The sequence below is a fragment of the Ipomoea triloba genome, chromosome 1, assembly GCF_003576645.1.
Source record: "Ipomoea triloba cultivar NCNSP0323 chromosome 1, ASM357664v1".
NCBI classification, from domain to species: domain Eukaryota; kingdom Viridiplantae; phylum Streptophyta; class Magnoliopsida; order Solanales; family Convolvulaceae; genus Ipomoea; species Ipomoea triloba.
In genome coordinates this window covers 37,866,708-37,890,367 of record NC_044916.1, presented here as the reverse complement: position 1 = coordinate 37,890,367, position 23,660 = coordinate 37,866,708, and the positions used below count along the sequence as shown (strand labels likewise).

General features: G+C 36.4%; 4 protein-coding genes across 8 annotated transcripts; 3 read left to right on the top strand and 1 right to left on the bottom strand.

The window, feature by feature from the left end:
• Nucleotides 1-4,888: 4,888 nt before the first annotated feature.
• On the top strand, nt 4,889-5,624 carry LOC116016357 (cell wall / vacuolar inhibitor of fructosidase 1-like). The gene has a single exon (XM_031256595.1). It carries the CDS (start codon nt 4,970-4,972, stop codon nt 5,477-5,479), a length of 510 nt encoding a protein of 169 aa, XP_031112455.1. The 5' UTR covers nt 4,889-4,969; the 3' UTR covers nt 5,480-5,624.
• An 11,840-nt stretch (nt 5,625-17,464) lies between these two features.
• Nucleotides 17,465-18,166, top strand: LOC116013558 (exonuclease 3'-5' domain-containing protein 2-like). Its single transcript, XM_031253383.1, has one exon. The coding sequence runs from the start codon at nt 17,465-17,467 to the stop codon at nt 18,164-18,166; it is 702 nt and encodes a 233-aa protein (XP_031109243.1).
• A 917-nt stretch (nt 18,167-19,083) lies between these two features.
• LOC116013551 (Werner Syndrome-like exonuclease) lies at nt 19,084-19,912 on the top strand. Its single transcript, XM_031253371.1, has one exon. It carries the CDS (start codon nt 19,256-19,258, stop codon nt 19,910-19,912), a length of 657 nt encoding a protein of 218 aa, XP_031109231.1. The 5' UTR covers nt 19,084-19,255.
• A 525-nt stretch (nt 19,913-20,437) lies between these two features.
• LOC116016307 (probable WRKY transcription factor 48) lies at nt 20,438-22,924 on the bottom strand. Of its 5 annotated transcripts, none has more exons than XM_031256543.1 (4): nt 22,875-22,924; nt 22,175-22,658; nt 21,789-21,938; nt 20,438-21,378 (listed from the first exon to the last, which is right to left on the bottom strand). In XM_031256543.1, exons 2-4 carry the CDS (start codon nt 22,642-22,644, stop codon nt 21,117-21,119), a joined length of 882 nt encoding a protein of 293 aa, XP_031112403.1. In that variant the 5' UTR covers nt 22,645-22,658; nt 22,875-22,924; the 3' UTR covers nt 20,438-21,116. The 5 variants fall into 5 exon arrangements, with proteins under 5 accessions (XP_031112403.1, XP_031112391.1, XP_031112399.1 ...); XM_031256531.1 differs by lacking the exon at nt 22,875-22,924 and adding an exon at nt 22,730-22,868; XM_031256539.1 differs by lacking the exon at nt 22,875-22,924 and adding an exon at nt 22,730-22,868 and having other exon boundaries at nt 22,175-22,654.
• Nucleotides 22,925-23,660: the final 736 nt, after the last annotated feature.

The following is a 23,660-nucleotide window of genomic DNA, read 5'->3' as shown; positions in this document are numbered from 1 at the left end:
ATATAAATGGCAGTACGTGCATATATGGAATACATGTATAGTATACATACCGCCAGCCCCGCTAGGGATTGGATCGGATCGGTACAATTTATTTTGTGTGAGATGAATCTAGCTAGGTAATTATGTATGTATGTATGTACAATTCAATTAGCTAGCTAGATAGTATGGACTATATATATGTAATAAGTTGTTCATTAAGTAAAAATAAATTTAATTGTTCGATCTCCTACCTAACTTAATTAGCATCATAATTGTATTCTTCATCATATCATATCATAATAATTTTGTTTAATGGAGAAGCTAAGATATTTTCATGCCCCACATGAATATATATAAAAGTATTGTCAAAGAAAAAGATATGCAATTGACAATTTGACATCCACCCAAATGATTCACATTTTTAGTGTAAAGTAATAGGGATATGATAACAAATGTAATATAAATCATACATGTATTGGAAGTTTATTAAACTAATCAAAATTGAGAATGTCTCAATTCATTGTCGCGCATTGACATGATCTTATTGTCCACACTTAATATTATCTATCTGACCATATATATGTCTATACCTAATAATAATTATTTTAAGTATTTAGATTATTTGTTAATTTCAGCATAAACAAATTTTTTTTTAAAAAAAAAAAAAAAAAAAAAAGCCTGAAAAGTATTGGGATGGGAAAAGGGTGGACATAAGAAGATCGAGTTCTATTATATTACTAATTTCTTTTTTCTTCTTCTTCATTGAAATTGATAAATAACTATAAATTAAACATCAATGATTGATAAACAAACATTCTTGCAAATTGAGGACCGAATCTAATAATACATGCATGGTGATTAGATTTAATTTATTTGTAATTTATATTTAAAATTTTAGTCATATTATATGATAATATAATAGGATTTTTGCCGACATTTATATGTATGGTTTGACCGTTTGATCATCATTTTGTTGTGCGGTATACAAATAAATAGGGGTCGTTTACTTCATTTTTCTGTTTTTCCTTTTCCAGTTTTCCATCTCTCAATTTTTCCAGTTTTCCATCTCCATTTCTCCAGTTTTCCAGTTTTCCAGTTTTCCATTTCTCCAATTTTCTGATTTCATATACAAATTTCATAATACGAAACACAAGTAATACTACTACTAGTAATAATAATAATAATGATGATGATGATGATGATGATGATGATGATGATGATGATGATGATGATGATGATGATGATGATGATGATGATGATGATGATGATGATGATGATTAGTAAATAATTTGAGTACATAATAATCATAATAATTAATAATAATAATAATAATAATAATAATAATAATAATAATAATAATAATAATAATAATAATAGTAGTAGTAGTAGTAATTAAAGAAAAACGCTAATAATCATAAATGTGAGAAGCACAAAATGGGAAGAAAAAACTGTAATAATAATAATAATAATAATAATAATAATAATAATAATAATAATAATAATAATAATAATAATAATAATAATAATAATAGTAGGTAAAAACGGCAAACATATTACATATATAATAATAATAATAATAATAATTAAAGAAAAAAACTGTAATAATAATAATAATAATAATAATAATAATAATAATAATAATAAAATGTGAGAAGCACAAAATGGGAAGAAAAAATTGTAATAATAATAATAATAATAATTAAATGTAAAAATGGCAAACATATAATAATAATAATAAAATCAATAATCAATAACAAAAACAATAATAATGTTGTTCATATTGGCTTGTGGGGTTGTGCGCAAAAGGGCAATAGAAAGCATATTGTTGTTGGTTGGAATCAATGCTAAGACCTCCAGGGTAATGCACTATTCACGCGCATTATCCCATTCCTCCATTTGGAGAGATTGGTTTTTTCATTCTCCAAATTCCTTAAGAAAGATGGAGAAAGGAGATGGAAATAGATTTTGGAAGAACAAATTTAGTAAACACATTTTCCATTTTCCATTTTTCTACCTCTCCAATTTTCTATTTTTCTGGAAAATTCTCCATTTTTCCACTTTACTAAACAACCCCATAATGTTACTACGTTAGATTCATTGGAATAGTCAACTTGTTCATCATAAGAAAGATGCATATGGTCGAATTGAAAGAAAGAAGCAAAACCAGAAATAGAAATGGCAATTAAGGATGAAGACACGTCCATGCGTGATTGGGGAGGGACAATACATATATACAATGCATCGCCGCCGCAAGTTTCACGAAATCATCATCAACTCGTATAAGCAATTAGGCCAACAGGCCAGGCCATATGGTGCGTGTAACGCTTTTCTTCTTTTTCTGCTAGCTAAGAAAGTGTGTCCGTCCAATTTTGCTCCCAAACCGCGGCGACGTGGGCAGAGCAATCATTAGAAACTTGTTAGTATGCATGATCTTAAGCATATATATGTGTAGTATATGTTTCACAAAAACAAAAACAAAAGCAAAAGCAAATAAAGCTGGCTCCCTCTATCTTTCTAACATGCTGTTACTTTTACTAGTTTTCTTAAGTAAACTAAAATTAAATATCCATCAATTTTATAGTGTACTTGATGGCATAGTCCAATAGACAAATAACAATAAAAGCTAGCCTGAAAAATATATATTGACCATCAATATAATCCATAAAATTAATTCATTCATCCAATCTTACTTTCAATTATATATTCAGATGTACTCTCTAGTTACTTATTGCAACTATCAAATTAAATATTGGTTCACAAGTGTTGACTGAAGTTGTTAGGTAGAGGTCGGGCACGCATTTGGGTTGAACAACATTATGGATCATTTTATTATGTTATAATTAATACATACATATATGTCATAAAGGCCGGGTTCCTTAATTAAATGCATGTTTAAGGCATACATCCGAAACAATGACCAAATTGCCTTTCACCACGCTGGAGTGTGAGAATCATTTCCCCAAACCCAAATCCCCACTCACTGCACTCAACAAACTTGTGGCCGACCTCGCTGATGTGGCCAGAGATATCATCAGGCATTTATTGTAGCTAGCCAAACGTACAAATATTACTACCCTCAGATCACATTATTACTATAATCATTTCCTACATATAATAACAATAATGTATGTTCTGAATCTCATTTTTCATTCAAGAGTCACCTTTTTTCTTTTCTAGCTAGCTTTATGCATGCCTGGTGCATATAACTTAATGTTATTTTGATCCGAATTCACAATGTACAATAGACCAGTTGTTATGCCGTGGACCTGTGTTCAATACGACGCCGTTTCATAATTTTTTTCTAAAAAAAAAATAAAAATTAACGGCGTTAACGGCTCCTCATCGCAACAGAACACAAACTCTACATTCACAGACCTTATACTCCACATTCACACATTACAGGGCTATATGTTTAGTAACTATATTACCACTTATGGGGATAAAATCCCGGTCTACAGTTACCGACCTCCCGGCCTATTCTCCACATCAAGAGTCGTATCCTGACCCCTCCAGAACCTTTTTCCCGGTCCGCGGTGACCAGTCAAGGTCATGTCCCGACCTTTTGACGGGTCCCTTGGGGGTTCGAACCATAAACCACCTAAAGCTAGCACCTAACCATTGAGGGATTGGGCCGATGCATTGACCGGTGCATGCTCGCCACGCGTATCACATGCCGCCATGCCGGAGCCCACCCCGAGGTCACCTATAAAAAGCGCATTTATTGCGGCTAGAGGAACTTTTGGCTGTTTTCTTCAATTGAATAACTAAAGAGACCGGGAACTTCTGACCCACTGTCACGTAGACCGATTTCGTATAGGGTATTCCTACTTGTACCCGTTTAAGTATAAATACAGTATATTTTCCTCGTATATTCGTATTTTACTATATCAATCACTGTTATGCATTCACACATTCAAAACTCTATATTCACAGGTCCTACACTCAATGTTCACAACTTGGGAACTCCACATTCACACATTACAGGGCTACAAGTTGCTATAACTCTGTTAACTCTACTACTGGTTCACACATTCATAACTTTACATTCACAAATTCTATACTCCATATTCACAATTTGAAACCTTCACATTCACACATTTTAGGGCTATTAGAACTCTGTTAACTTTACTATAGATTCACACATTCATAACTTTACATTCACAAATTCTATACTCCATATCCACATTCACATATTTCAGGGTTATATATTTAATAATTTAAAAAAAAAAATAGTAAAATGGCGTCATATTGGACCCAGGTCCACCTTGCAAGGTGGACCTGGGTCCACGGCATAATTTGCCACAATATACTGTGTACCCTAATACATCAATCATTATTGCATGGATCATGGTCCACACAGCTGTGTGGACCAAAAATAAAAAGTACATTATTTTTGTACTGTAGGTACATTATTTTAGGGTACATTATTTTTATACTGAAGGTACATTATTTGATATATACTATCAAATAATATACCTACAGTACAAAAATAATGTACCTTCAGTACAAAAACAATGTACTTTTACTTTTTGGTCCACACAGCTGTGTGGACCATGTTCCAGGCAATAATTTGCCCTAATACATGATATAATTTGTCAGGATTCGTTATGTTATGGATTTTGGATATGATTACGATGGGCTGAGAGTATTTAGAAAGCCTCCCCTTAATTGGGCGGGGCCGCGTATCAACATGTTTCCTTTAGTAGCATTAATTTAATTTATGAATCCTCCTATAACGGCCGAAGTAAATAAACGTCGTCCTCAATCGTCATAAAAGGAACGGAGTTCCCCACTCAAATGAAATGAAATGTTTGCAAGCAAGCAGTTAGGGGGGTGGGGCCACGCAATTATGTCAATTATTCCTTAAATAAATTCATCATGCAAAAACCATGACCTGAGCTGCCTATATATTAGCGAATCGAAACACCTATTTTTCCGACTCCATCGATCGATCACCACAATTTCAAAACAAAAGAGAAAAAAATTAAAGATGATCAGAAATTTGGTTTCCGTGATGATGTTCTTAATCTTGATAACTACTCCCATAATAAATGGCGGCAGCGATTTGGTAGAAAGCACCTGCAAGAGAACACCAAATTACGATCTGTGCGTGAAAGTTATATCGGCGGACCCTCGGTCCCGAGGAACAGACGACATCACGACGCTAGCAATCATCATGGTTGACGCCATCAAGGCCAAGTCCCAGGAAACCGCAAGTATGATCAATAATCTGCAGAAAACCAGAGAGGATCTAAAAACAGCGTTAGAAGAATGCGCCTTCGATTACAAGGCCATTCTCACAGCGTCTATCCCGGAAGCTTACGAGGCACTGACGAAAGGGATTCCCAAATTTGCAGAAAAAGGGGTGGTGGCCTCATCTGGGTCGGCGCAGCAGTGTGAGCTAGGTTTCCAGAAATCTCAATCCCCACTCACTGCGCTCAACACACAGGTGCATCATCTCTCCGATGTGGCCAAAGCTATTATCAGGATTTTACTTTAAAACAATATATGTAATGCATGCTAGCTAGTTAATTGCCGGCCTCTTCATCATTTCTTAAATATATATATAATGTACCATACATATAGTAATGCAATAATGTATGTTATGCCGCATATCGTCAATTCAAGATCAGAATCGCCTTTAATTTTTCTTTTTCTTTATCAAACTTTAAATTTTCAAAGAATGCATTATATATACGGTATCATATACCAGGTGTACTGTTATCGGTTTTACAAATGGAGTTTTGATGAAGATTTAGAGGCCTTGTATGTCGTCTGTCTGTACATCCAAACTGCTAAAACAGAAGGAAAAACCCTCTCATCTCCTTCCGTTTTAAATGATGTCCGTTCTGTTCGGTGAGACAACAAAACTACAAAAATAATGATGTCCGAAATGTTTTTTTTTTTTTTTTTTAAAAACTTAGACACAAATAACATATTATAAAGTTAAGTATTATAAAACAAAGTTTACAAAATATCAACAATGTCTTTCTAAGTCATTATAAGGAAAAAAAAGAAGAAGAAGAAGAAGATAAAACATGACAGCACGCAAACCACACAGGCAGTGAGGCAGCATATTTGTAATTTAATTACTATTTGATGATAATGTTAATTAAATACAAGCAGAGGTCACATTTTATATACTGAATTAAAATATCATGCATAACGCATTGCATATATATAAGTCATCCCGTGAGAGGTATTCCTTGCAATGTGTTCAAATCTTGTGAATAAAGCAATAGATGTTGATAAAATTTCAATTCATGCTACAACTGAAATTAGTGTTGAAACAACCCCACACACACACATTTATATAAAAGAAACACTAGTATATAACAACTAATCTGCGACCGTTGTAAAGGTTTTTCACGACAATTGTATAGCGGTTGCAGATACTAGGGTCGCAGAAAGCCTTGAACTTTTGTGACCATTGTTAATCAATCGTGAAATGTTGAGCATCCATCACCGTTCTTTTCTAAGAATGATCGCGAATTATAATTTTTTTTCTACTCGTTGACAATTACACCTTTGAACAACAAAACACACAAGACAAGTCTCAATTCTCGCGAAGGTATAGACATTTTGTACCAAAAACAACTAAAATAAGGAGTAAATGATGATTTAGAATTAGAGATATCAACTGAGGGTAAGAGAGCTAAACAAAGGAGAGGAGAGGCGGCAGTGGTTGTGGATGAATCACAATGGTCTTCAGTCAAAGCTAAACAGTGGCGGTGGCTATGGATCTACATATTTGCTGTGTGGCTGAGGATAAGAGAGCTAAACGAAGGACAGGAAAGGCGGCGATGGCGTATAGTTGGAAGAGATGGAGAGGAGTTGGCGTGTGGATCTATTGAGAAGAGTTGGCGCGTGGATCTACTGAGAAGTGTTAGCGCATGGATCTACTTAGAAGAGTTTGGCGCATGGATCTACTTAGAAGAGTTGGAATGAGAACCATACGGCTTTAATAATGAATAAATATTACTTAATATATTTAATTATTTTTTCGTGCGACCGCTGTGTAACGGTCACAGAAAGTTTTTTTTTTTTTTAATTATGCAGTTCCCTCAATCGTTCTAAGTGGATCTACATATTTGCGGCGTAGCTGAGGAGAGAGCTAAACAAAGGACAAGAGAGGCGGCGATGGCATATAGCTGGAAGAGAGGAGGAGTTGGCGTGTGGATCTACTGAGAAGAGTTGGCGCATCTACTGAGAAGAGTTGGCATGAATAACATACGGCTTTAATAATGAGTAAATATTATTTAATATATTTAATTATTTTGTTGTGCGACCGTTCTAAGTGTAACGGTCACAGATTTTTTTTTTTTTTAAATTATGTAGTTTCCTCAATCGTTCTAAGTGGAGCGATCGCAGAAAGCTAAACAGTGGCGGTGGTTATGGATCTACATATTTGCGGCCTGGTTGAGGATAAGAGAGCTAAACAAATGACAGGAGAGGCAGCGATGGTGTATAGTTGGAAGGGATGGAGAGGCCGGAGTTGGCGTGTGGATCTACTGAGAAGAGTTGATGCGTGGATCTACTGAGAAGAGTTAGCGCGTGGATCTATTGAGAAGAGTTGGCATGAGAACTATACGACTTTAATAATGGGTAAATATTATTTAATATATTTAATTATTTTTTCGTGCAACCGTTGTAAGTGTAACGGTCACAGAATGCGTTTTTTTTTTAATTATGTAATTCCCTTGATTGTTCTAGGTGGGGCGGTTGCAGAAATTACTCGCGTTTTTTTTTTTCAAACTATGACTATTTTACTTAGAAACAGTTGCAGATTCTTGTTCAAATATTTACAATTTGCCACTGCAATTTATTTAATATATTTAATTATTTTTTCGTGCGACTGCTGTGTAACGGTCACAGAAAGTGTTTTTTTTTTCCAATTATGTAGTTCCCTTAATCGTTCTAAGTTGATCTACATATTTGCGGCGTGCCTGAAGATAAGAGAGCTAAACAAAGGACAGGACAGGCGGCGATGGCATATAGTTGGAAGAGATGGAGAAGATAGGAGAGGAGTTGGCGTGTGGATCTACTAGGAAGAGTTGGCGTGTGGATCTACTGAGAAGAGTTGGCATGAGAACCGCACGGCTTTAATAATGAGTAATATTATTTAATATATTTAATTATTTTTTCGTGCGACCGTCGTAAGTGTAACGGTCACAGAATGCGTTTTTTTTTTTAAAAAAAAATTATGTAATTCCCTTGATTGTTCTAGGTGGAGCGGTCGCAGAAACTACTCGCGTTTTTTTTGTTTTTTTTTTTTTTCAAATTATGACTATTTTACTTAGAAACAGTCGCACATTCTTGTTCAAATATTTACAATTTGCCACTGCAATTTATTTAATATATTTAATTATTTTTTCGTGCGATCGTCGTAAGTGTAACGGTCACAGAAAGTGTTTTTTTTTTCCAATTATGTAGTTCCCTTAATCGTTCTAAGTCAATCTACATATTTGCGGCGTGGCTGAAGATAAGAGAGCTAAACAAAGGACAGGAGAGGCGGCGATGGCGTATAGCTGGAAGAGATGGGGAGGATAGGAGAGGAGTTGGCGTGTGGATCTACTAAGAAGAGTTGGCGCGTGGATCTACTGAAAAGAGTTGGCATGAGAACCGTACGGCTTTAATAATGAGTAATATTATTTAATATATTTAATTATTTTTTCGTGCGATCGTCGTAAGTGTAACGGTCACAGAATGCGTTTTTTTTTTTTAAAAAAAAATTATGTAATTCCCTTGATTGTTCTAGGTGGAGCGGTCGCAGAAACTACTCGCGTTTTTTTTGTTTTTTTTTTTTCAAATTATGACTATTTTACTTAGAAACAGTCGCACATTCTTGTTCAAATATTTACAATTTGCCACTGCAATTTATTTAATATATTTAATTATTTTTTCGTGCAACTGCTGTGTAACGGTCACAGAAAGTGTTTTTTTTTTCCAATTATGTAGTTCCCTTAATCGTTCTAAGTTGATCTACATATTTGCGGCGTGGCTGAAGATAAGAGAGCTAAACAAAGGACAGGAGAGGCGGCGATGGCGTATAGCTGGAAGAGATGGAGAGGATAGGAGAGGAGTTGGCGTGTGGATCTACTAAGAAGAGTTGGCGCGTGGATCTACTGAAAAGAGTTGGCATGAGAACCGTACGGCTTTAATAATGAGTAATATTATTTAATATATTTAATTATTTTTTCGTGCGATCGTCGTAAGTGTAACGGTCACAGAATGCGTTTTTTTTTTTAAAAAAAAAATTATGTAATTCCCTTGATTGTTCTAGGTGGAGCGGTCGCAGAAACTACTCGCGTTTTATTTGTTTTTTTTTTTTCAAATTATGACTATTTTACTTAGAAACAGTCGCACATTCTTGTTCAAATATTTACAATTTGCCACTGCAATTTATTTAATATATTTAATTATTTTTTCGTGCGACTACTGTGTAACGGTCACAAAAAGTGTTTTTTTTTCCAATTATGTAGTTCCCTTAATCGTTCTAAGTTGATCTACATATTTGCGGCGTGGCTGAAGATAAGAGAGCTAAACAAAGGACAGGAGAGGCGGCGATGGCGTATAGCTGGAAGAGATGGAGAGGATAGGAGAGGAGTTGGCGTGTGGATCTACTAAGAAGAGTTGGCGCGTGGATCTACTGAAAAGAGTTGGCATGAGAACCGTACGGCTTTAATAATGAGTAATATTATTTAATATATTTAATTATTTTTTCGTGCGATCGTCGTAAGTGTAACGGTCACAGAATGCGTTTTTTTTTTTAAAAAAAAAATTATGTAATTCCCTTGATTGTTCTAGGTGGAGCGGTCGCAGAAACTACTCGCGTTTTATTTGTTTTTTTTTTTTCAAATTATGACTATTTTACTTAGAAACAGTCGCACATTCTTGTTCAAATATTTACAATTTGCCACTGCAATTTATTTAATATATTTAATTATTTTTTCGTGCGACTGCTGTGTAACGGTCACAAAAAGTGTTTTTTTTTCCAATTATGTAGTTCCCTTAATCGTTCTAAGTTGATCTACATATTTGCGGCGTGGCTGAAGATAAGAGAGCTAAACAAAGGACAGGAGAGGCGGCGATGGCGTATAGCTGGAAGAGATGGAGAGGATAGGAGAGGAGTTGGCGCGTGGATCTACTGAGAAGAGTTGGCATGAGAACCGTACGGCTTTAATAATGAGTAATATTATTTAATATATTTAATTATTTTTTCGTGCGACCGTTGTAAGTGTAACGGTCACAGAATGCGTTTTTAAAAAAAAAAAAAAAACATTATGTAATTCCCTTGATTGTTTTAGGTGGAGCGGTCGCAGAAACTACTCGCGTTTTTTTTTTTTTTCAAACTATGACTATGTTACTTAGAAACAGTCGCAGATTCTTGTTCAAATATTTACAATTTGCCACCGCAATTTATTTAATATATTTAATTTTTTTTTCGTGAGACTGTTGTGTAACGGTCACAGAAAGTGTTTTTTTTTTTCCAATTATGTAGTTCCCTTAATCGTTCTAAGTTGATCTACATATTTGCGACGTGGCTGAAGATAAGAGAGCTAAACAAAGGTCAGGAGAGGCGGCGATGGCGTATAGTTGGAAGAGATGGAGAAGATAGGAGAGGAGTTGGCATGTGGATTTACTAAGAAGAGTTGGCGCGGCTTTAATAATGAGTAAATATTATGTAATATATTTAATTATTTTTTTCGTGCGACCGTTGTAAGTGTAACGGTCACAGAATACGTTTTTTTTTTTTTTTTTTTTTTTTATGTAATTCCTTGATTGTTCTAGGTGGAGCGGTCGCAGAAACTACTCGCGTTTTTTTTTTTTCTTTTTTTTCAAATTATGACTATTTTACTTAGAAACAGTCGCACATTCTTGTTCAAATATTTACAATTTGCCACTGCAATTTATTTAATATATTTAATTATTTTTTCGTGCAACTGCTGTGTAACGGTCACAAAAAGTGTTTTTTTTTCCAATTATGTAGTTCCCTTAATCGTTCTAAGTTGATCTACATATTTGCGGCGTGGCTGAAGATAAGAGAGCTAAACAAAGGACAGGAGAGGCGGCGATGGCGTATAGCTGGAAGAGATGGAGAGGATAGGAGAGGAGTTGGCGTGTGGATCTACTAAGAAGAGTTGGCGCGTGGATCTACTGAAAAGAGTTGGCATGAGAACCGTACGGCTTTAATAATGAGTAATATTATTTAATATATTTAATTATTTTTTCGTGCGACCGTTGTAAGTGTAACGGTCACAGAATGCGTTTTTTTTTAAAAAAAAAAAACATTATGTAATTCCCTTGATTGTTCTAGGTGGAGCGGTCGCAGAAACTACTCGCGTTTTTTTTGTTTTTTTTTTTTTTCAAATTATGACTATTTTACTTAGAAACAGTAGCAGATTCTTGTTCAAATATTTACAATTTGCCACTGCAATTTATTTAATATATTTAATTATTTTTTCGTGCAACTGCTGTGTAACGGTCACAGAAAGTGTTTTTTTTTTCAATTATGTAGTTCCCTTAATCGTTCTAAGTTAATCTACATATTTGCGGCGTGGCTGAAGATAAGAGAGCTAAACAAAGGACAGGAGAGGCGGCGATGGCGTATAGCTGGAAGAGATGGAGAGGATAGGAGAGGAGTTGGCGCGTGGATCTACTGAGAAGAGTTGGCATGAGAACCGTACGGCTTTAATAATGAGTAATATTATTAAATATATTTAATTATTTTTTCGTGCGACTGCTGTGTAACGGTCACAAAAAGTGTTTTTTTTTCCAATTATGTAGTTCCCTTAATCGTTCTAAGTTGATCTACATATTTGCGGCGTGGCTGAAGATAAGAGAGCTAAACAAAGGACAGGAGAGGCGGCGATGGCGTATAGCTGGAAGAGATGGAGAGGATAGGAGAGGAGTTGGCGTGTGGATCTACTAAGAAGAGTTGGCGCGTGGATCTACTGAGAAGAGTTGGCATGAGAACCGTACGGCTTTAATAATGAGTAATATTATTTAATATATTTAATTATTTTTTCGTGCGACCGTCGTAAGTGTAACGGTCACAGAATGCGTTTTTTTTTAAAAAAAAAAAACATTATGTAATTCCCTTGATTGTTCTAGGTGGAGCGGTCGCAGAAACTACTCGCGTTTTTTTTGTTTTTTTTTTTTTTCAAATTATGACTATTTTACTTAGAAACAGTAGCAGATTCTTGTTCAAATATTTACAATTTGCCACTGCAATTTATTTAATATATTTAATTATTTTTTCGTGCAACTGCTGTGTAACGGTCACAGAAAGTGTTTTTTTTTTCCAATTATGTAGTTCCCTTAATCGTTCTAAGTTGATCTACATATTTGCGGCGTGGCTGAAGATAAGAGAGCTAAACAAAGGACAGGAGAGGCGGCGATGGCGTATAGCTGGAAGAGATGGAGAGGATAGGAGAGGAGTTGGCGTGTGGATCTACTAAGAAGAGTTGGCGCGTGGATCTACTGAGAAGAGTTGGCATGAGAACCGTACGGCTTTAATAATGAGTAATATTATTTAATATATTTAATTATTTTTTCGTGCGACCGTTGTAAGTGTAACGGTCACAGAATGCGTTTTTAAAAAAAAAAAAAAAACATTATGTAATTCCCTTGATTGTTTTAGGTGGAGCGGTCGCAGAAACTACTCGCGTTTTTTTTTTTTTTCAAACTATGACTATGTTACTTAGAAACAGTCGCAGATTCTTGTTCAAATATTTACAATTTGCCACCGCAATTTATTTAATATATTTAATTTTTTTTTCGTGAGACTGTTGTGTAACGGTCACAGAAAGTGTTTTTTTTTTTCCAATTATGTAGTTCCCTTAATCGTTCTAAGTTGATCTACATATTTGCGACGTGGCTGAAGATAAGAGAGCTAAACAAAGGTCAGGAGAGGCGGCGATGGCGTATAGTTGGAAGAGATGGAGAAGATAGGAGAGGAGTTGGCATGTGGATTTACTAAGAAGAGTTGGCGCGGCTTTAATAATGAGTAAATATTATGTAATATATTTAATTATTTTTTTCGTGCGACCGTTGTAAGTGTAACGGTCACAGAATACGTTTTTTTTTTTTTTTTTTTTTNATAATGAGTAATATTATTTAATATATTTAATTATTTTTTCGTGCGACCGTTGTAAGTGTAACGGTCACAGAATGCGTTTTTTTTTAAAAAAAAAAAACATTATGTAATTCCCTTGATTGTTCTAGGTGGAGCGGTCGCAGAAACTACTCGCGTTTTTTTTGTTTTTTTTTTTTTTCAAATTATGACTATTTTACTTAGAAACAGTAGCAGATTCTTGTTCAAATATTTACAATTTGCCACTGCAATTTATTTAATATATTTAATTATTTTTTCGTGCGACTGCTGTGTAACGGTCACAAAAAGTGTTTTTTTTTCCAATTATGTAGTTCCCTTAATCGTTCTAAGTTGATCTACATATTTGCGGCGTGGCTGAAGATAAGAGAGCTAAACAAAGGACAGGAGAGGCGGCGATGGCGTATAGCTGGAAGAGATGGAGAGGATAGGAGAGGAGTTGGCGCGTGGATCTACTGAGAAGAGTTGGCATGAGAACCGTACGGCTTTAATAATGAGTAATATTATTTAATATATTTAATTATTTTTTCGTGCGACCGTTGTAAGTGTAACGGTCACAGAATGCGTTTTTAAAAAAAAAAAAAAAACATTATGTAATTCCCTTGATTGTTTTAGGTGGAGCGGTCGCAGAAACTACTCGCGTTTTTTTTTTTTTTCAAACTATGACTATGTTACTTAGAAACAGTCGCAGATTCTTGTTCAAATATTTACAATTTGCCACCGCAATTTATTTAATATATTTAATTTTTTTTTCGTGAGACTGTTGTGTAACGGTCACAGAAAGTGTTTTTTTTTTTCCAATTATGTAGTTCCCTTAATCGTTCTAAGTTGATCTACATATTTGCGACGTGGCTGAAGATAAGAGAGCTAAACAAAGGTCAGGAGAGGCGGCGATGGCGTATAGTTGGAAGAGATGGAGAAGATAGGAGAGGAGTTGGCATGTGGATTTACTAAGAAGAGTTGGCGCGGCTTTAATAATGAGTAAATATTATGTAATATATTTAATTATTTTTTTCGTGCGACCGTTGTAAGTGTAACGGTCACAGAATACGTTTTTTTTTTTTTTTTTTTTTAATTATGTAATTCCTTGATTGTTCTAGGTGGAGCGGTCGCAGAAACTACTCGCGTTTTTTTTTTTTCAAACTCTGACTATTTTACTTAGAAACAGTCGCAAATTCTTGTTCAAATATTTACAATTTTGCCACCGCGATTTTTTTTTTTTAAAGAATACATAACCATTCTTTTTAGGACGGGTGCAAAAAGTTAAGTCTCCTTTGTTCATTTTTGTACTAGTGAAAAAAATAAAACATGTCCTATACAAACCTGCATTTGTTCATATTTATCCTCACAATTCAAGATAGATATCATTTGACGTACCAATACATTAGATCAGATAAAATTTTATAATAGTCACCAACGTGTAAAATGCATATATAGAACTTTTTTAGTAATTAATTTTTTGTGCTCTATTGTAATTACCATGCACATTACTAATGAGAATATATGTACTAGCTTATACCTTATTCTGGAGCCAAAATTGGTATGAAATTGTGAACATATCTGTATAGAAGATTCGATAGTAAATGAAATGCTTAATCGGTTTTTCAGTTTGGTAATCCAATGCGATTTGTGGTGTCAATAACATATTAGTGTACAGTGTGGATTATTGCAATAATCTTTTAGCCATATATGGGAGGCGAGGCCAGCTATGTGCTTTGAGTGTATCCGCAAATCAAACAGTACAGCTTGGAATCTAGCTACCCGGACCCTGCAGGCTTAACTTATAAATTCACAGCCGCGCCCTGGCATTTTACCATCCATCAACCAAATTAAAGCTGAAAATATAATTATATTTGCTTAGTGATGAAGAAGACGTTGTACTACAAGTTCATTCCCAGCCAGGCTCAACAAGAGGCATGCATGGCTAGAAACCTTCCGTGGCAAGTGAGGCGACGCGTGGTGGAGATCCGAGACGTTAACGACGGAACGGATGCGGCTGCGGCGGCGGGGGCGCGGGGAATTAGGAGGGTTCTCAGCCGCGAGGAGGTGGTGATGGGAGGAATCGTGGTACCGTTCGCGGAGGCGTTCAAACACGTGTTTCAACACTGGACACTTGGCATGATCAAGCGCGTGGCAGTTAAAGGAGAGAACGTTGACGTCGTGATTTGGGACGTTACAAATCGCTTTAGACCAAAGAGATACAGCAATGGGGTTCACATTCAAGTTTTGGCAAATCAGGATTACGGCGTTTGGTGCATGGATTTGTTTTCAGAACTTGGATTAGGCGTCTACGACCTTATTTGGCTTGCTTGGGATCCAGTGCGTTCCGCCTTTCTCCTCCGCTTAATTCACAAGGCGCTGCCGCCTACCTCTGCCGCCGCCTATCCAACCAACCAAATTAATTAAGTCATTTGTTATAATGATGAGTAATATTATTATATTAGGCATCCTTATTTACCGGTAGACCATTTCATTGAGTAATATCAATGAGAGATTTTAAGAGGGAAGCACATAAGTAGAAAAAAAAAAAACATTTTCCTTTTTTAGTTTTCAAATTACCTGAATGCTTGTCTTTATCGTCGTTCGTATTAATTTAAATATATATTAAAAGTATTCCTTTATATAGTGCAACAAATTATTCAATTCACATGAATATCATTTTTTATTTTTTTTGGTTGGAAGGAGGGGATTAAAGTAGTAATTTAAATTATGGTTGGTTGGGAGGAATATAATAACAGTCAAAGATAAATGTGTCAATTTTTTCTTTTCTCCACTTTTCCACGGCTGAATTTTCTAAATCTCTTTCTCACTATCTAAATATTTTTTTATTTCCTAAATCTCTTTCCCACTATATAAATATTTTTAAATTTCCTAAATCTCATTCCTACTATCTAAATATTTTATATTTCCTAAATCTCTTTGTCATCCCATTAAATATTACACTCTACCATAAATACACAATCATCACCATACGAGAGCTCAATTACCACATGTTGTAATACTTGTCTACTATAAAATCATAATTGAAGACAAGAAAGGGATTCCGCTTCAACCTCTATGTTGAACATATAATATATAAACATAAATGTGCAATCCAACTATCAGTTTAAACTTTTAGTTGAAATGGAGCACATGCTTTAATTCTCTACATCCTCGAAGATCGCTCCATCAACTTAACAAACCCAAAAATCCTCCTTTTTTTTTTTTCAAAATTTCATAAAATATCCAAATTAGACCGAAAAATTGTACATGTACTAAGATTACTAAAAGAAGGTGTTTGGTACTCTTGCATCAATTAAATTTTCAAGAAAATGTTTCAAAGGAATATATTTGATGAGAATAAGTTTCTGGGAAAATTAATTAGTATGTTTGGTGTACCCGGTAAACATAACAATTAAATTACTTGAAAAATTAATTAACACGTTTTGTTCGTTTAAATAACTTTCCCAATAAAATTTTTAAAATCTCTAATTTATCTTTGCTATATAAGAGATTGAACTTTCCTGCCTACTAAATGCCCTCTAAAGATAGTGAATTATGACTTGAAACCGCTAAAAAAAAAGTTCATGATTTTTACCTTTCAATTTCCACATAAAAATATTGTGCCCAATTTAATTTTTTGTCCCCTTATTTACATTATATATGATTATTCAATCGATTGTGTTGACAAGCCGTCAACTAGACAATAATCGTAAAACCAATAAACAATGCACATTCACAAATTCTCCCTACTCTATTATATATAAACTTGACCAAATAATACTTTTCCCAAATTTTGGATGGTGCTCTGCCGTGGAGGTTGGATTAGTCAGATTCAGCAACGTAAAACATTATATATATCCCACAATGTCACAAATTGGAAGACGTGCACCTAGGCGTGCAATGTTTTTGTTAACCATTTGTGTTCCCCTATATGAACAATATAATGAGATTGTAGGAGGAAGAGGCTTTTCCAAAGGTAATTACACATTACACTTTGTACTTGTAATTTGAACGTTATCAACTAAAATTTAAATAAAAATTTAAGATGGAAAGGTAGCCGTTACTTGATGTTTTGATGAAGGAAAAGGTAGACACGAACTGAGAGACGTGATATTAAACAACGGTCAGGATCTCTTCTCTAATTCGCGAAAAACGGTCGAAATCGTATTTGAATTCCACGTAATCCCCGCAGCTGCAATAATCTGCCTGAATCCACTACGCACCTCCGCTGATAACGTTTCCGCATCCGCAGAGTAACGCTTTTTTGGAACTGCTGATTGATCTGATCTGTACGTGTCTTTAAATACCAGATTGAATTGGCTTCTCGATCGATCTCAACACTACTCATCCTCGTTTAGTCTATCCGATCCAGTGCATAATATAAGAAACATGGTTTCTCATGTAAGAACGAAGCGTGCTTATTCTCCGAAATGCGCCATGGTTTCTCATCATGTAAGAACAAAGCGTGCTTATTCTCCGAAACCTCACAAGTACAAGGTGTTTGAGGTGGACTGCTACCACCGCTGCTTCCGCACTACCGTCACCGCCCACCCTGGCGTTGTCCGGGATTGGATATTCAAGATGCGCCGAAGACGCTCCTACCAGCTCCGGCGAAGGGAGCTGATCGTTGGACTCGGGGTCCAGTGGAGTGCTTTTTCTAATAATCCTGCCGCCACCCTCCAGCTGTCAGTGGGGCGGGAATGCCTCATCTTTCAGCTAAGCCGTGCTCACCGGGCTCCAAGGTCTCTCCGCCGCCTCCTGGAGGACCCGGAAGTAACGCGGGTTGGTGTCAACAACCACAGGGACGTGGCAATGCTGGAGAGCACAAAGCATGGGCTTTGTGTGGGCGGGGTGCTGGATCTTGCCCGCCTGGCACGCTATGAAGGAATATGTACATCTAACCACCTATCAATGGAGGTATTGGCTGAAGACATTCTGGGGATGCAAGGCGTCAAGAAGGCGGAAGACGTTGGGAGAAGCAATTGGGACGCCGTTACACTCAGCGGAGATCAAGTTGAATATGCATGCCTTGATGCTTCCCTTTCATTCTTGATGGCTAAAGCTCTAGAGGCCTGGCAATGGACTCCCTAATTTTCAACTTTTATTATCATATCATGCATTTAATTGCTTTTTTTTTTCCCCCTCTTTTGGGTTTGAATTTCTGAGAGTCGGAGCCATAGGCGACATTTCAGATGGATGTCATATTGGAATACATAGTTGTAAGCAATTTAAAAAAAAAAAAAAAAACCAGTATATGCAATGGTTAGATTATATTGTTTGAAATTGTCGTATGCATTTCCTATAATTTGCAGCTACTGTTACTAGAGTACGTGTATGATGGAATATATTTACAATTAGTGCGGTCTCAAAAGAATATTGAGTGGTTGGTTATATATATTAGCTAATTAAAGATACTACTGGATCAGGTCATTTATTCAGTTATACTTATAATTATATATATACGCATTCTGATCCGCCGAATTAATTTTGTTTTTGTTGCATTCTTATTCCATTTCGATTCCTTTTGTTAATTTCTACTATATGCCATATATCCTAGAATTATGATAGGATACCTTACTTTTATCCATCATGCACTCCACTTTAATTTCTGGCTTTGAATTTTAACTAAATTTTTATACAATGCAATCGGGTGATTATTGTTAACTACTAATTTATAATTTTTTAAAATCTAAAATAACAAATGATTTGTTACCCTGCAGCTTTTTTTTTTTTTTTTTTTAAATGACATGTGAATGGATAATTGGATATTAGATTTAGATGGAGACATTGGAGAGTTTCAAAAAAAAAAAAAAAAGATGGAGGCAAAAAAGTGATATGTTAAAATGCAGGAACGATGAGGATCTTTTCTTGAACCTGCAGGCTCAGAGACATAGGATGATTACGCCGCGTGTAAGAAGCAACGATGAGGATCTTTTCTTTAGCTCCACGAAAAAACTGTGGAAACAGTAGTACGTGCAGCAGCTGGCCTGCATCCACTACCTGGCCACCGCCAATAGCGTTTCCCCCGCCCGCTCGCAGTCCGCTCTTCTGTCGTGTCTAACTTCAATTCAATTCAATTCTCTCTCTAAACAGTAAATACCACCAGATTAGATCCACCTCTCTCACTATTCACTCGATCTGCTACTATACACTCATCATCATCTATCATATATATCATCCATGGATCCTCAAGTGACAATCAACCCTGCTTATTCTCCAAAACCCTACAGGTACCAGATGTTTAATGTCTACTGCTACAACTACCACTTCCGCACTACCGTAACCGCCACCCCTGGCGTTGTCCGGGACTGGATCTTCAGAATGCGCCGTAGACACGCCTATCAACTCCGCAGCAGGAAGCTGATCGTTGGACTAGGGGTCCAGTGGACCCCCATCACCAACCCCGCTGCCACTCTCCAGCTTGCGGTGGGGCGTGAATGCCTCATCTTTCAGCTAACTCATGCTGTCCGCGCTCCCAGTGCTCTCCACCGCCTTCTGGAGGATCCGGACATAACTCGGGTTGGTGTGAACAACCAGATGGATGTGGCAAAGGTGGAGAGCTCTGAGCTGAGGCTTACTGTGGGCGAGGTGGTGGATCTGGTCCACGTGGCTCGCGCATGCTGCACAGATCTTCATCTTCATCAGGGCAAGGTATCAATGGAGGCATTGGCTGAAAATATTCTGGAGATGGCCGGAATAAAAAAGCCTCAAGTGGTGGCTATGAGCGATTGGGAGGCTGAGAGTCTGAGCGAGGAGCAAGTGCAATATGCATGCCTTGACGCTTCCATTTCCTTCTTGATGGGTAAAGCTCTTGAGGCCTGGAACTGGAGGCGCTAGCTAGCTAGCTAGGTATGTATATACTACCTAGCTACCTAATTTTCAATTTGATTATCATGCATTTAATTACAAACTTGGGAGAGTAAAATCGGAGCTTATTTGGATAGCCATTTTGCGTAAGGTGTACGTTATGAGTAGCTAGCTAGCTAGCTTTTCACTTTTGGGCTTTCCGATCCATTCCTCATTACCGGCATATAATTAGCGTATCTTCAAAATGGATTTCCATATTATATTATATTGGAATAGTTGCAAGGAATTGGAGAGTATATGTAATGGTTGATAGTTGATGGATGGAATTATATATATTGATATTGATGGCATATTATTATATGAATGAATGCTGCATGGTATGAAAAATTAGCTGGATATATAGGTAGCTAGCTAGTATGGGTTGTTAAAATGACAGTGATTGAAAGCAACCCTAACCCTACATCATATATATCTTCAATTCGAGGGATCGGATCCCAGAAATTGAATGCCCCACTAAATAAAGAATTGAAGACATCCAATGATAGATATTGGTTATACAAAACTAACAAAAGAACCCATCCAGAATTTGCGTACTCAGCTCATTCCATCCTTTGAGTAATAATACTATACAATACTTACTACATATATGTCTGATAAATGCATGCTCAGTAGCTACTTGTCTTACATAAAAACCTGGCCTGGCTAGCTACATAAGTATATATAATTGTGATCTGATCTGATGGGTTCATGCTAAACACCATGTACTAAATAATTCATCAAAATAGTATACTACAGACCATTTCCATCGATCAACTTGATCAAAATAGTAATGGATGGCTGGATGTGTTAGAAACTTAGAACTAAGGTAGGAATGAACGGAACATTAATCCACTAACAAATAATGAGAGAGAACATATATATATATATATGTCCTAGCTAGCTACTAGTCATATATCTTTCTTGGCTGGGCTGCTGCGCTCCCCCTGTTTTACCATCTGAAATGGTACCATATCCTGGAGAAGTCCATGGTCTGGAATTAAAGAAGGAGGCAGTCCCTGTGGCAATGGCAATAAATTAGTAGTGGTGCTGATTGAATCAGTACGCCCCCAAAGTAGTGCAGCAGCAGCAGCTCCATTGCTAATATTATTACTATAAGTGGGCGTCTGGAAATAGGTGCTGGTGTGTTGCAGGGGATAGTGAAGTTGCTGAGAGGATGGCCGAGATGGTATTAATGTTACATTAGTATTGTCCAGCTCCTCGAAACAATAACTACTACTACTACTGGTAATTCCACCTTCTTGTGCAGTAGTAGTATGAAAGGAGGTAGAGGTTGCTGCAGGTGGCATAATCCCAATCCCAAGGGATCCCGCGGCTTGCTTGATGGGACACGGATGGGTGTGGGTACCTTCATGGTCACAACAATGGACGCATCTTCGCACCATCTCTCTACTCTCTTCTTCACGCCGCATGAAGCTGCCGTGCAACGATAGTAGCTCCTGTATGTATGTGTATGTTACCAAATAAATTCAATTCCCAACTTAACTATCTAGTAGCTTTCATATATACCCACCCGGCTCCTATCTATACCTTGTACTCACATATATATTATATACATATATAATTTGAATATTGATTGAGCCCAGGCCACAAGAATTTAATTAATTTGTAGGCATTATATTATATATATTGCCCAATGCAACACTATGTATATTAAATAATAAACGTTAATAAGATTAGGAATTGAAGTATATATGTATTAATTAAGATAGATGGGGGATGGGATGGGATGGGATGGGATGAATTCTTCAGATTTGAGGAGTATAGTATAGTATAGTATGTGGAAATATGTATGTATGTAAATGTAAATTGGAGTATAAGATAGGTAGGTAGCGGGGGCGGTACGTACCTGGGAAAGTGGGTGTTCTTGACAGCTTTTTGGCCGTACTTCCGCCATCTATACCCATCGTCCAACTGATCCACTTCACTCTTTGTCATGAACGCAAATCTTGCTTCTCTTTGCCTCTTCTCACCATTCTTCTTCTTTTTGGGTTTCACCCTACACAAACGTCAACTATATATACTTAGCTAGCTTGTTACTCCCATCCACCAAATAATTAACAAAATTCACTTATAATTACATACACAAACACACACTATTTAGCTAGCTAATAGTTTAATTTACGGACAAATTAAACTAACCCGCCCCATCCATTATATCAAAACAAGCTTTACATAGATATCAATATTTAAAATATAATCGAATCGGAGTAGTAGTAGTAGTAGGGTTATTACTGTTTCTTAGTAGTCTTGTCTTCTTCATCTTCTTCAACTGTTTTACTTGTCTGGTGCTGATCATCGTTGGCCGCCGGAGTAGCTTCATTGGAGGACGAAGACAGCGAGGAAGAATTAGGGGTAGGGGGAGTAGCGTTCACCACCTCGGACGACTCCAGAAGAGATGTAGGGGAGGGAGCTGTAGGCTGGGAATGAGATGGCGGTGGCGGAATGGACTGATGTTGAGGCGGCGGAGTGTGAGTGTGAGTGTGGATGATGAGATCAAATATGGTGTTAGGTATGGGTGTAGTGTTGTAGTAGTTGTTGTTATGTTGAGCATCTAAGAAGCCCAAAGAATAAGTAGTCTTGTCAGCTTCACCCAACAGAGCTTGCTGCAACGCCGCCGGAGAGGTGCTCGGAATCTCATCGGAAAATACAGGAATTCCCATACTATCTCTTTTGATGATGAGGTCATCAAATTTGTTCTCCATGGATATGATTCTTCCTTCCAATTCAATTCCAAAAATCAGTTCAAATTAAAGAAGCATATATATATATATATATTCCTCACCTCACCTCACCCGATGGAGGCCGGTGTATTGTTCTCCGTCAACTCCACTCCGAGGGTGCAGTGTGAGGTTCGTTCTTTCTTCTTATTGAAAACAAAACAAAGCTATCTACAGCCTACACCCAAAGAAAGAAAGAAAGAAAGAACACATACATACATACATACAGAGCTGAGAGAGCAGCCAGCGTAATTGGTTTTGGTAGGGTATGGTGATTTCCAAGTGTATGTGAATATATGGACTGTCTGTATGTGAAAGCCTACTTTAATTTTCTTTTCTGTGATTCCGGCCTGGACATTGGTCCCACTACTTTGAGGTTGACCGGCAATCGCCCGTATGTATGAATGCGAGTGAGAAACCAATAGGATTTACACACAAACACGCATATAAACAAATCAAAATAAAAAATAATCTTATGGTAGAACCAACAGACGCATACGTAGTCTTAGCTGTAAAAATATTATTCAACTCTAACTTATATTAATTAGTAGTATTATATTTCCTGTACTAAACAACAACTATTATCGCAAGTACTACATACTACTGTATATTAAATAATGAGTATCTTGCAAAAAAAAACAAAAAAAACATAAACAAATGTTTCCGACCATCGAGAAAGATTACCGTTTCGCTTCGGATTGGTTAATGAACCAGAGATCATTAATTAATTCAGAATAAGGTTCCGGTTACAGGTAAGTAGGGTGGTGTAAATGGAATTTAATTAATTTGATTATGTAGCTTCTTTAATCCTAGCCGCTTTCAACTTTATACCAATTCTTTCTTCTTTCTTGGGAAATGATGTTAAGCTGGCCTCTTCACATTACTCCATCCAAATTCTTATTTCACTTCCGATCCTTTAAACATGACAAATGTGTAAAGCATCAAATGCCAACAGACCAACAGAACGGTGTGTGTGTGTATATATATATATATATATATAT

Excerpts from the sequence above, each read along its gene's own strand:
- LOC116013551 (XM_031253371.1), top strand. The coding sequence starts at position 19,256 with ATGGATCCTCAAGTGACAATCAACCCTGCTTATTCTCCAAAACCCTAC.
- LOC116013558 (XM_031253383.1), top strand. The coding sequence starts at position 17,465 with ATGGTTTCTCATGTAAGAACGAAGCGTGCTTATTCTCCGAAATGCGCC.
- LOC116016357 (XM_031256595.1), top strand. The coding sequence starts at position 4,970 with ATGATCAGAAATTTGGTTTCCGTGATGATGTTCTTAATCTTGATAACT.
- LOC116016307 (XM_031256543.1), bottom strand. The coding sequence starts at position 22,644 with ATGGAGAACAAATTTGATGACCTCATCATCAAAAGAGATAGTATGGGA. Across the intron at positions 21,939-22,174 it reads GACAAGACTACTAAGAAACA|GGTGAAACCCAAAAAGAAGA; the intron begins GTAATAACCCTA and ends ACGTTTGTGTAG. Across the intron at positions 21,379-21,788 it reads AAGAACACCCACTTTCCCAG|GAGCTACTATCGTTGCACGG; the intron begins GTACGTACCGCC and ends ACATACATACAG.